A 13705-nucleotide genomic window follows, 5' to 3' on the forward strand; every position below is an offset into this window, starting at 1 on the left:
GAGACGCGAACCGCGGTCGACTACGTGGGAGTCCAGCGACATAGCCATTACGCTAACTGCTGGTTCCCAAAAGAGCACATTTTTAAAGGACTTATTATTAAGAGGTGTTGGTTCATACATGATTATCTTATCCGTTGTTAAGTACTTTTTTGTAAAATGACCCAGTATTGTAATAGCCACTTGTCAAATGCAAGCACATCTGAATGTGATTCCCTATAGTTTGAAATTGAACTAGTATTGTGGTTCTATGTGTTTAAGAGTTAAAGACTAGGACTCTTTCCTAATGTATGACTGTGGATTAAAAGAAAGTAATAGGGCTGGGCAGGCGGCATGGTGGCTCCCACATGGCTGGATCCCACGTGGCTGACTGTTCAAGTCCTGGACCCTGCAGCTTGGAAAATAAGCTGGGCGCATGGATGTACATGCCCCAAATCCCGAGAGGAGAATGAAGGAGAAGGGATTGTGGGTGGCCATCCCTCCTGCAGGGTGCCTTTTCACTTCCTCTCTCTCCCTCTCTTGGGCAAGAGCACGTACCCTATAGCAAAACTAAAAAAAAGGGGAAAAATAATAGAGAATTGATAAATGAAGGAAGAAGGGAGTTAACCATTACACCCGAGACCCAAGCATATGCAAAAACTTCACCTGCTCCTCTCTCCACTCCAGAGGCCCTACCCTCAACCTCCACTCTGCCTGAGAAGCAGGCACAGGGCAGGGGACCGGCCAAGCCTAAAGAGGACCTGCTGCACGGGCCTCAGTACTGGGTGGCTGTAGGACCAGCAGTGACGTTCACAAAGCCCCAGCGCCTGGCTCACAGTGAGCACCATACAGGAAGAGGAAGGGAACAGGCAGGAGGCCGGCCCTGGGCTGGAAACCTTCTAGGGCCACCAACTGTGTAATCACCCAATGGTGCTGTTACTACTTCACAAAATGGGGCCACAGTTCCAGCCTCTGTGAGGACTACCTGAGATAACTTCCAGAAAGCACAGGGAAAGGCACCTAGCACATAGTAAGTGCTCCATATGCAGTAGCTCATTTTAAAAAACGCGTACCACCAATTTATTACCCAGCTTCAAGGACACGGCTCAAGGAAGAATAAAAGAGAAAAGGGATACAAAGCAAACCTCTGTCCCGACCAGACCTGGTATCCAAAGTGGCCCAAACCAAACCCACTGGGTCTGCAGGCCCTTCTGGAAGTCCCCTGCAGGCTGAGCCAGGAGCTGGAGGCTACTGTGGGGCAGGGCTCCCATCCTGGCCAAGGCTTGGCTGAGGCCCCAGATGGGGCCTGTGCCCAGAGCTCCCTGCAGTGAGGCAGACCCAGCCTGAACTTGCAGGGGGCCCTGTACTCTGGGCACTGTGGTGGGACATGGCTCGTCCACCCTCCCTTCCCGGCTCCCCTGCAGCTCATAGATACCCAGATTTGTCAAGGAAAAGTCAGATTGTGGGGTAGGAAGCTGAGGGGGGTGAGGGGAGTACTTACTGTAAGGTTCCTCCTGGGACTGGAATCTGCAGAAAGCAAAAGGATCAGTGACTTCAAGGAGAGTTTGGCAGCCACCCAGCCCCACCCCACCCCACCCACCTGTCAGTGCACGGCTTCCCTGGACCACGGACAGCTCTGACTTCCCACCCAGGGCTTAGACCCAGCCTGGGGAATAGGGGAGAGGTCTTAGGGTCAGTGCCCCCACCCAGGCCCAGGGCCCAAGAGGTTCACTTTGCAATGCTCCCTGCTCCAGCAGCAGGTGAGAACTGGGGACCACCTCTCTCCCCTGGGCACTCTCATTTTGAGTGACTGTTCTCCCCCTCACCCTGCCACACGCAAGGACAGGCTCAGGAGAAGCCCAAGCCAGGCCCAGGAGGCTCCGCCGGGTCAGAGGTTGGTCTGTGGCTGCTGCCACCAGCTCGGAGGCGCCAGAGCTCCCCGGCCCTTCACGCTGGCTCACATGGAAGACCTCATACTGAGGCAGGCGACAGAGAGAGGATAGCGAGTCCTGAGCATGCTATCCCACCCTGCCTTGGACAGGCCGGAAGCCGGCCCAGCTGAATTGGTTTTCTCTTCTGTGTGCCTGCGAGAGCCAGGCAGTGGCCTTTGAGAAGACAGCTGCTCTCCGTCTCCTGACTTCCTTCAACCCCACCCTTCTGTGGGCTCGGGAGGCACAACGATTCTTAGGGCACAGCCTTTATCTTCTCACCGCAGACCTAGCCGCGACCCGGTTGTCCTCTCATATCGAATAGGGGCCAGCTTGGACTGTCATTTAAGCAGGGCTCACTGACCCTCTGAGAAAGGGGAAATGGCACCAGGCATCTAGTCTACCCTAATACAAGTCCACTCCCAGCTAAGATGACCCCGCAGGGCTGCACAGCCTGTCGTGACTCCCAAGGAGACCACCCACAGAGACCTGGGGTCTGCGGTGTTAGGTGAACCAGCTTACCACCTGATGGGGTGAGCTGAGCCACCTCCAGAACACACTTTCTGATCTCAACCACCCCGCGGAAGGCCAGTCAACAAACGATACGAAATGCACATAAGAGAGTAGGTTTGGGCCTGCTGGGTGGACTCTAGGTTGGTCTGGGAAACCTTCTTAGGGGTGTTGTAAGAGATCGACAGCAGGTGGAGGGTCTCTACCAGGAAAAGGGGCTGCGATGTAGCCAAGAGAAGCAGCTGTGTACGACACACCTGAGTCTCGATGTGGCAAGTGAACCCAGCTTGCTCAACCTGCAAACTGCAGTCCTGAAGAGTGGTCACCCCAGGAGGTCACAGCTCATTCCCATGAGACAGCCACTGTCTCAGCCCCAGCTGCCGCCTTGGGAAATGCTCCCTGGCCTGAGGCACATTCTTTTAAATGATGCAGAAGCCAAATCTTCATCCTTTGAGAGTGATTTGATAGCCCGTTGTTATTCGGTGCCAAGACATTGGGGTGGCCAAGATAAAAAGTGTGTGACAAAGTAACAAGACAAATAGTAAAGATGATAAAGTCAGTCTCGGAGAGGAAGCAGGCAAAGGGGAACACAAAGCTACTCTCGCCCTGAAAATTGGCTCCATCTCCCATTTTTATCTTTTTAGAGGTTTCTGCCTTAGAGGTTTGTGCACGAAGACAGAGAGAAAGTGAGAAATCAGCCCCCGGGGGGATGGCCACGGCCGCAATCCCTTCTCCTCCCTGCCTCCCAGGATCTCGGACACATGCTTACACGTGCCTGCTGTGATTTTTCAGGCCACCAGGTCTGGGACTCGAACCATGGTAGGTCATGTGGGAGACCAGTGACCACTACACCATCTCTAGGCCCTCAACTCCATTTTGCTGAAGAGCCATCGGGCAATGAAAACCTCACCCCCTATGGCCCAGGAGTCCCTCTTTGGGGATCGTACTCAGGAAAGAACACGACGTGGCCGTACACAGAGCCGTGCTTGTATGAACCGAGCAGAAACGAGCCAAACGCCAGACAGTGAGGCTGCGAGGCAGTACAGGGTCGTGAGTGGCCTGAAAACCAACACATTAGGCACGTCTCCAAGCCTTAGTCCTCCTCAGATCAGTCGAGGGAAGTACAGCCTGGGGAGGCTGCTGAAAGCCACACGGGAGGCCTGGATCCCAGGCTGACCTGAACACGCCGGGTGCAGGGTGCATACCTGTAGTCCTAGCTAACTGGGAGGCTTGGCAGGAGGATCGTAACACAGGGGGCCTGGGGAACATGCCTGTCTCGAGACCAGCAGAAGGCATAATGGTTACATCACTGGACTCCCACATAGTCGACCATGGTTCGAGTCCCAGACCTGGCAGCTTAAAACTCATGCTGGGTGTGTGGGTGTGCATAACCAAAATCCTAACAGGAGAATGGAGAAGAAGGGATTGCAGCATAGCCCTCCCTAGGGGATGGCTCACTTTTTTCTCTCTTTCTCACTTTTTCTCTCTTTCTCACTTTCTGCCTCTGTCTCTCTGGAGAGCACACACACACCCCATAGCAAAAATCTCTCTCCAAAAAAAAAGGGAGCCGATTCCTACATGGCCAACCGCGGTTCAAATAATGGCCCTGACGGCCTAAAAACCACACCTGCCGCATGTGTGCACATGCCCCCAATCCTGACAGGGTAGAGAAGGGGAGGAGAAGGGATTGCAGTGTGAGCACGCCGCATTGACAGAGGTGGGTTCTCCCTGTCTCTGTCTCTCTCTGGCAAGTGCAAGCACCCACTGACAACTGAAAAACGAAAGCCTACTTAGAATTCTTAATTAAGCTATTAAAAAGGAAAGGTGCACATAGTAGGTCTTGGAAAAGCCTAAGATGTTAGCATGGCTTGACACACTGAGAAGAAAAGCAGCATTTGATACTGACTCCCAGAAACGAGTGTGAAATAACGTAAGGTAAGAAGGCTGAATCAGGAAGGCTCCACATCGGCCTGCAGCCATGCTATAAGGTTGTCAGGAGAGTCGTGACACATTTTTGCCTAGAAAAACGTGGAGAAATACATCATGACTTTCCCGACAACCTAATGCAGCCCATGAGTACTTTGATAAAGACCAGAACAACTCTTGCCAAGTACAGAGGTCAGATTTCGTAAGTGCTTTTCCCCTAAAAATGTTGCTTCAGTCTGATGTTTGCATTTATTAGTTTCCTTGGTTTTGGGAATAACTATCATCTTCTCATAAACTTGTCTGGCACCCCAGGATAGGAGTCCAAGAACACGCTGGCAGTGGCGGCACCCCCTGGGACAAGTGCACAGTACCCCAGGCTGCTCTGAAGGCCAAGCTTCTGGGCACGTGAGTTCTGACACAGGGTTTAGGACGCTCAGTTCCCTCCATGCCCATCTTCTCCCCTTCAGCCCCCTCCCTCTCTGGCCTGGGACTCCCTGCTGCTGTGGGAAGCAGAACAGGCTCAGGGAAGGAATCTGGCAGGGAGGTTCAGCCAGACCTTGCCCATAGGCATCCCTAGGTTCAAACCTGGGCTCCTTGGGGAGCCGGCAGGATTCCAGGGCTAGGGCAGGAGGGTACGAGATAAACCAGAAACATCTTAGAGTAAAAAAGTGCCCAGGCCCAGCCGCGATGGCGCGTTCTGTCCCATGCGCACTCTCTGTCTGTCTGTCTGTCTCTCTCTCTCTGGTGAGCCCTATAGCAAATTAAAACTAATAATAATAAATTAAATTAAATTAATTCTTACAAAAAGGAAGAAAGAACTCCCACTGACCTAATCTGGGACAATTTGAGAATCAAAAGAAATAATAACGGTAACAGATTATAATCCAGTGAACAGAACAGTAATCCAGGAGTTCATACCAGTACAAAAATGAAAATGAAGAAAAGGAAAGTCTGATGAAGAATGGTTTATTGGGGCCGGCAGGTGGTATGGTAGTTAAGGGCACTGGACTCCCACCTGGCTGACCACGGTTCGAGTCTCAGAACTGGCGGCTTGCTTTCTCACTTTCTCTCTCACTCTGTCCCTTTCTGATCAAATTAAAAATAAATAAATAAGTTAAATAAAATCATTCTTAAAAAAAAAAAAAAGGAATAGGTTATTGATAGTCTCAAAGTACCTCCCCCAAAATACTTAGCAGGCACCAAGGAGGAAAGAGCAGCTTCGCAGTGGAGAAGCCTGGCAGCATCACCCCCCAGTCTGGTGCTCACAGTGCTCAGAGCCAGGGAGGGACGGAGGGAAGCTGGCAGGATGCCCTGAGAGGAGCCCAGCATCACTGCTGGGACCTTCTGGCCAAACATGCATGAACCAGATCCCCTAAGGAAGCACCAGACCGACCCTAAATGAGGGGTGTCAGATTTCTGACCTGTACTTTTCTCAAGTGTCAAAGCCGTGAAGTGAAGGGGAAGGCGAGAACTGACCCAGACCGGGGGAGATTCGGGAGGCCAGACAGCTACTGCAGCATGTGGGTCTAAACTGGATCCTTCTGCTGTCAAGGACGTTATTGGGACAAATACAGAAACCTGAGCAGGGCCTGAGCACACGCTGGTGACCATGCACCAGTGGGAATTCCCGGATTCTGATGCTGCTACTGCGGGTCGTGTGAAAACACATCCTTGTTTATGAGACCCACACTCAAGCTCTCGGGCGTGATAAGGCATCAATGAGTAAGTTACTCTCAGATGGTTCCGGAAAAAATAAGTTCTTCCTACTGTACTGCAGCGCGCCCGTAAGCTTGCAATTGTTTCAAAACAAAACAGATTTTTTTTTTTCAACCTAAATCTGCCTGAAATAACAGATAAAATCAAATTAAAATGAAGGATGAAAGGACGTTTAGACCAGCAGTTCTCAAGCAGAAGTAGTTTTTTCCCCGGAGGCTATTGGGCAAGGTCTGGAGGCATTTTGGGGTGTCACAACCTGGGAGTGCCCCTGGCATCTGATGGGCTGGGCTGCTCAATCCTGCAATGCCCATGACAGCTCCATCCCCAGACGTCCACAGAGCCAAGGGTGAGACCCTCTTCTTAGAGAAACTCAACAGCACAAAACCCTAGCCCTACCGCGTGTTAAAACAGTCACTTTGTGTGCGCAGGCTGCTTGTCTGGCCTCGCTGTGAGACCATGCGTGTGCTGTGCCAAAGCCTGGCACCACAGACACACACGGTGAAGCCAAATCCACTTCACACAGCTGATGAGCACCTGCCCCACTGCCCGGATCTCACATCCCTGGTGTGCTCCATGCCCACAAAGCCCCCTGCCAAGTGGTCTGGGGGTCGGGGGCACATTCCCATGCTGCTCATTGTAGCCAACCCCCTTTTATTATTTAATGAGAGAGATCACCAGAGGTGGTGGGGACGTATTTTTGACAAGGCCTTGCTATGTCACCATGCTCCTAGTTAGCTAGGACCACAGACTAGCTAACACCTGTGCACCCGGCCTATTTAGGTGGAGCTGGGAACTGAACCCAGGTCTTCCACGCAGCCTCAGCCACCTCTCAGCGGCACCCTCCCACTGCACCCATCCCAGCTGGTGTGAGCACGCCGTATTGACAGAGGTGGGTTCTCCCTGTCTCTGTCTCTCTCTGGCAAGTGCAAGCACCCACTGACAACTGAAAAACGAAAGCCTACTTAGAATTCTTAATTAAGCTATTAAAAAGGAAAGGTGCACATAGTAGGTCTTGGAAAAGCCTAAGATGTTAGCATGGCTTGACACACTGAGAAGAAAAGCAGCATTTGATACTGACTCCCAGAAACGAGTGTGAAATAACGTAAGGTAAGAAGGCTGAATCAGGAAGGCTCCACATCGGCCTGCAGCCATGCTATAAGGTTGTCAGGAGAGTCGTGACACATTTTTGCCTAGAAAAACGTGGAGAAATACATCATGACTTTCCCGACAACCTAATGCAGCCCATGAGTACTTTGATAAAGACCAGAACAACTCTTGCCAAGTACAGAGGTCAGATTTCGTAAGTGCTTTTCCCCTAAAAATGTTGCTTCAGTCTGATGTTTGCATTTATTAGTTTCCTTGGTTTTGGGAATAACTATCATCTTCTCATAAACTTGTCTGGCACCCCAGGATAGGAGTCCAAGAACACGCTGGCAGTGGCGGCGCCCCCCCGGACAACAGCGCCGTACCCCAGGCTGCTCTGAAGGCCAAGCTTCTGGGCACGTGAGTTCTGACACAGGGTTTAGGACGCTCAGTTCCCTCCATGCCCATCTTCTCCCCTTCAGCCCCCTCCCTCTCTGGCCTGGGACTCCCTGCTGCTGTGGGAAGCAGAACAGGCTCAGGGAAGGAATCTGGCAGGGAGGTTCAGCCAGACCTTGCCCATAGGCATCCCTAGGTTCAAACCTGGGCTCCTTGGGGAGCCGGCAGGATTCCAGGGCTAGGGCAGGAGGGTACGAGATAAACCAGAAACATCTTAGAGTAAAAAAGTGCCCAGGCCCAGCCGCGATGGCGCGTTCTGTCCCATGCGCACTCTCTGTCTGTCTGTCTGTCTCTCTCTCTCTGGTGAGCCCTATAGCAAATTAAAACTAATAATAATAAATTAAATTAAATTAATTCTTACAAAAAGGAAGAAAGAACTCCCACTGACCTAATCTGGGACAATTTGAGAATCAAAAGAAATAATAACGGTAACAGATTATAATCCAGTGAACAGAACAGTAATCCAGGAGTTCATACCAGTACAAAAATGAAAATGAAGAAAAGGAAAGTCTGATGAAGAATGGTTTATTGGGGCCGGCAGGTGGTATGGTAGTTAAGGGCACTGGACTCCCACCTGGCTGACCACGGTTCGAGTCTCAGAACTGGCGGCTTGCTTTCTCACTTTCTCTCTCACTCTGTCCCTTTCTGATCAAATTAAAAATAAATAAATAAGTTAAATAAAATCATTCTTAAAAAAAAAAAAAAGGAATAGGTTATTGATAGTCTCAAAGTACCTCCCCCAAAATACTTAGCAGTCACCAAGGAGGAAAGAGCAGCTTCGCAGTGGAGAAGCCTGGCAGCATCACCCCCCAGTCTGGTGCTCACAGTGCTCAGAGCCAGGGAGGGACGGAGGGAAGCTGGCAGGATGCCCTGAGAGGAGCCCAGCATCACTGCTGGGACCTTCTGGCCAAACATGCATGAGCCGGATCCCCTAAGGAAGCACCAGACCGACCCTAAATGAGGGGTGTCAGATTTCTGACCTGTACTTTTCTCAAGTGTCAAAGCCGTGAAGTGAAGGGGAAGGCGAGAACTGACCCAGACCGGGGGAGATTCGGGAGGCCAGACAGCTACTGCAGCATGTGGGTCTAAACTGGATCCTTCTGCTGTCAAGGACGTTATTGGGACAAATACAGAAACCTGAGCAGGGCCTGAGCACACGCTGGTGACCATGCACCAGTGGGAATTCCCGGATTCTGATGCTGCTACTGCGGGTCGTGTGAAAACACATCCTTGTTTATGAGACCCACACTCAAGCTCTCGGGCGTGATAAGGCATCAATGAGTAAGTTACTCTCAGATGGTTCCGGAAAAAATAAGTTCTTCCTACTGTACTGCAGCGCGCCCGTAAGCTTGCAATTGTTTCAAAACAAAACAGATTTTTTTTTTTCAACCTAAATCTGCCTGAAATAACAGATAAAATCAAATTAAAATGAAGGATGAAAGGACGTTTAGACCAGCAGTTCTCAAGCAGAAGTAGTTTTTTCCCCGGAGGCTATTGGGCAAGGTCTGGAGGCATTTTGGGGTGTCACAACCTGGGAGTGCCCCTGGCATCTGATGGGCTGGGCTGCTCAATCCTGCAATGCCCATGACAGCTCCATCCCCAGACGTCCACAGAGCCAAGGGTGAGACCCTCTTCTTAGAGAAACTCAACAGCACAAAACCCTAGCCCTACCGCGTGTTAAAACAGTCACTTTGTGTGCGCAGGCTGCTTGTCTGGCCTCGCTGTGAGACCATGCGTGTGCTGTGCCAAAGCCTGGCACCACAGACACACACGGTGAAGCCAAATCCACTTCACACAGCTGATGAGCACCTGCCCCACTGCCCGGATCTCACATCCCTGGTGTGCTCCATGCCCACAAAGCCCCCTGCCAAGTGGTCTGGGGGTCGGGGGCACATTCCCATGCTGCTCATTGTAGCCAACCCCCTTTTATTATTTAATGAGAGAGATCACCAGAGGTGGTGGGGACGTATTTTTGACAAGGCCTTGCTATGTCACCATGCTCCTAGTTAGCTAGGACCACAGACTAGCTAACACCTGTGCACCCGGCCTATTTAGGTGGAGCTGGGAACTGAACCCAGGTCTTCCATGTAGCCTCAGCCACCTCTCAGCGGCACCCTCCCACTGGCACCATCACAGCTGGGCCTCCCCCTGAGTCCCTCTGAGCAGATGACACTGGTCTGAGAGCTTGGGAGGGCTGGGACAGTTTCTGTACCCAGTACAGACCCGGTACCAGGAAGGGCTCTGGGAGGACGGTGTCAGTGTGAACAGAAGGCTAAATGAAGGGACGGATGGATGCTCCTCGGGCCCCCACCATCCACTGTGCGGAGGAAACGGGCGTCCCCCTTTCTCCGTTCCTTCCCACTCTGCACCCTGAATTCTTTCCCTTCCTGGCTTCATTTTCCTTCCATCTCAGATCTAGGAACCCAGACCCTAAGGAGCCATGGAAACCAGAGGGCCAGAGACGACCTGAGACGCAATGTCCACCCCTGGGGCTCAGGGCTCAGGTCCTTGTAGGCTGGCTTTTTTAAGGGAAGTTACTTTTCTCTCTCTCTCTTTTTTCTTTTTGTCACAAAACTGTTTTCACAAAGGTTTGAAGAAAAAAATAAACTGACGGCAATGGAAATTCTACTACTAGAAAAATGTCAAGAAAGCAAGTGCGGGTTTCAATGAGACACTGAGCCTGACAGCTCACGGAAACAGGCTTGAAACCTTCAGAACACAAAAACCCCCTCGCAAAGGGAACACAGGCGCTGGCTTGTGAAACTCACCAAAGTCAAAACAGGCCTCAGTGGACTGTTTCTGCACCCAAGTCAACAGTCAGCCCGTTGCAAGGGTCTCTCAGGGTCTAGGGAGACCTTGGGACAGGGACAATGACCTGGTCTCAAGAGGCTGTGCTGTTGGCTGGGCTCTGACGGGCAGCGCCGGGGAGGACGGAGGGAGGGGGTCAGGGCTGAGCCATTCACAGACAGGAGCCCAGGGACTGCAGCTGAGCAACCCTCTCCCCTGAGGACCCACACCTGAGTCTGGCTTGGCACCCTGCAGGCTCTGGGGCCCTGGGCAGTCATCCGGCTCTCTGGCCTTGCCTTCTCCAAAGGAAGGAAACTTGGGATGGGGGCAGAGGCACTGGCCCCTCTATGGGAGGGAGGCCCAGTACATGGTGGGTGCTCAATTCGTGCTTGTGGAGTACGAGGAAGGCCCTGCCCTGCTTTGCAGGAGAGAAGACACTTGGCACCAGATTGCTGTGGACTCCCTCCCTATCAGGTGCCATTTCGAAGAGACCCGTCCCCTGTCTGGACACGTCAGGAGGGTCAGGGGCTCCAGAAGTTTGCCCGGAAGGCTGGGCAATCAGAGAACAAGGACCAGGGTTGTTCCAAGCCACCTAGAACTCAGAAAGGCCTGGCACTCCTGATGAGGAGAAAGTGCCCAGACACGGGCTGCCTGCCTCCCAGGGGCAGCCAGTGCTACCAAGGCAGACCACTCACAGGCTTCGCTGGCCCCGTCTCCAGTAAGCCACACCACACCTCTGCAGTAGGTTCCGCTGTCCCCATTTTACAGATGACAAAACTGAGACACAGAGGAATCAAGTCACTTGCCCAAGGTCACAAGGCCTGTAAGTGGGACGATTCCAGCCTGACTGCCCTGCCCTTCCACAGATTTGCCAGGAAGAAGAAAAAGGAGGAAGGAGAGAAGAAGGGGGAATGGGAAGAGGAGAGGCAGGAAGGTGATCAGAATGCCCTTCCCTGGACACTGTGGAGGAAGGAGTGAAAGACACGATGGGCTTCGAGCCTCCGCGTCAGCTCTGCATCTGACCGCCATACAGGGCTGGCCATGCCATGGTCACTCACGGTGTGCCCTTACACACGAGGCTGGCAACAGAGCAAGAGCAACCTGTGGGAAGCCATGCAGAGGGAGCCCTGAGGCCAAGACCGAGGCCGAGGCTGAGCCGGGCCGTTGCATGTCCACCTGGCCCTGGCAGCCCCTCTGGACTACTGGCCACTTACCTGCAGGTGTCGGCCTGGGCCGGAAGGTCTGGCCTGGGTAGCACAGGTGGAGCTCTGAAACGACAGCAGGGAAGGGTTGGAGCTGCTCCCCCAGGGAGCAGGGCAGGTGGAGAGAGCAGCCCGACCCCCAGGCCCTGAGGGTTCATTCACTCACTCTGCCGGATCTGCTTCCTGCAGGGCCTCCAGTAGCACAGGAGGAAGAAGAGGCCAACCACCAACACCAGCAGCACAAGCAGCACCGAGAAGAGAGCGGGTCCTGAAACACAGAGGTGCCCTAGAGTCCTGCAGTGGGGTGGCCCCACTGCAACCGAACAGGACAGCCCGGCCTCGGACTACGACCTCCTCCTCTGGGACATGGATTCCACTGTAACTACCAACCAAACAGCTGTAACTAGCTGGCCCCATCCCAAGCCAGGACTGTATCCGATCCAGCCCTACCTTCCTACCTCCCTCTCCCAGCTCCAAGAAACTGGTCAACTATTTACAGCTGAGAGCAGAGCAAAGCATTTCTAGTGAGTGAGAAATTGAGGGAGAGAGGGAATTGAGGCCCAAAATATGCCGCAATCCCTTCTCCTCCATTTTCCTCCTGGAATTTTGGGCATGCACGCACATGTGCCTGGCATGAGCTTTAAGTCACCAGGTCCAGAATCTGAACTGCGGTCACCCATGTGGGAGTCCAGTGATGTAACCATTACGCCATCTGCTGGGCCCTCAGTCTCATGCTCTTAATGGCTATATATATTTATTTACATCTTGGTTCTTAATTTGCTTCTTTTTTCCTTTTGTCACTAATAGAAACCATATATCTAGTTACTGATTTTTGTTTTAAGTTTATTTTAGGTACTAAGAAAGACACATATGACAGCTAAGTGCTTCTCAAACTATAATGTGTACACAGTACCCTGGAGATCTTGCCAACATACAACTTTTTATTTTTTTTTTTAGAGGTTTTTGCTATAGGGCACGTGCGCTCGCCATACAGAGACAAAGAGACAGAAAGCGAGAAATCACCCCCCCGGGGGGATGGCCACACCGCAATCCCTTCTCCTCCATTCTCCTCTCAGGATCTTGGGCATGCACGCACACACGCCCGGCGTGAGTTTTAAGCCACCGGGTCTGGGATGCGAACCACAGTCGACTACTTGGGAGTCCAGCGACATAGCCATTACACTAACTGCTGGTCCCAACATGCAACTTTTGATTCTGTAGGTCTGGAATGGGCTGATAATTTTCTTTTTTTTTTTTTTTTTGCCATAGGGTGTGTGTGCCCTCTGGAGAGCAATAAAGAGAATAGAGTCAAGGAGAGAGAGAAAGTGAGAAATCACCCCTCCAGGGACCAGCAGTTAGCGTAATGGCTATGTCACTGGACTCTCATGTAGTTGACCACGGTTCAAGTCCCGGACCCGGTGGCTTAAACTCACGCCGGGCGTGTGTGCATGCGTGCCCAAGATCCCGAGAGGAGAATGAAGAAGGGATTGCGGCGTGGCCATCCCCCCTGGGGGGTGATTTCTCGCTTTCTATCTCTCTGTCTCTCTCTGTCTTTCTGGTGAGCACACGTGCCCTATAGCAAAAACCTCTCCAAAAAAGAAAGAAATCACCCTTCCAGGGGGATGACCATGCCATAATCCCTTTTCCTCCACTCTCAAGATTTGGGGCACACAACCACGTACCCAGCATGTTTTCAGAACTCTAGGTCTGAGACTGATCACAGAGTCGGCCATGTGGGATCCAGTGCCTTAACCACCACGCTAGCTGCTGGCCAGATAATTGTTTAGAAAGTTAAATTCGGAAGCCGCCTATCAGGATGGAATTTTGAGAACTCTCGGCCTGAAGACTACTACTGCCACCTGGTGTCAGTGAATAGAACTGCATGTCCCTGAATGAATTGCCTGGCGTTTCCTAAGAGCTGCCCCTTGCCTGGACTGTCTGCAGTGCTATGGCGCACGCAGGGGATAATGTGCTAGCTACATAATATACTGCGTGCAACCCTGCATGGCCTGTGCTGTCACAATCTTACAGAAGAGAAAACTGAGGCTCAAAGGAATTAAGCAGCTAGTCAAGGCCATCAAATCATTCAACAAATATTTTTTGAGTAGCAGGTTTAGGCCA

The 13705-nt window shown here is 52.0% G+C and overlaps 1 protein-coding gene across 1 annotated transcript in view; it reads right to left on the reverse strand.

Annotated features, from left to right (window-relative positions):
• Positions 1–13705, reverse strand: part of TNFRSF8 (TNF receptor superfamily member 8) — a 102502-nt gene that overhangs the window by 9093 nt on the left and 79704 nt on the right. The window contains exons 11-13 of the mRNA XM_027770673.1: positions 11751–11852; positions 11597–11650; positions 1478–1503 (exon numbers count right to left, since the gene is read on the reverse strand). Coding sequence (XP_027626474.1) covers positions 1478–1503; positions 11597–11650; positions 11751–11852 — 182 coding nt within the window. The remainder of the gene's footprint in view (positions 1–1477; positions 1504–11596; positions 11651–11750; positions 11853–13705) is intronic.

The sequence above is a fragment of the Tupaia chinensis genome, unplaced genomic scaffold, assembly GCF_000334495.1.
Source record: "Tupaia chinensis unplaced genomic scaffold, TupChi_1.0 Scaffold000146_1, whole genome shotgun sequence".
NCBI lineage: Eukaryota > Metazoa > Chordata > Mammalia > Scandentia > Tupaiidae > Tupaia > Tupaia belangeri.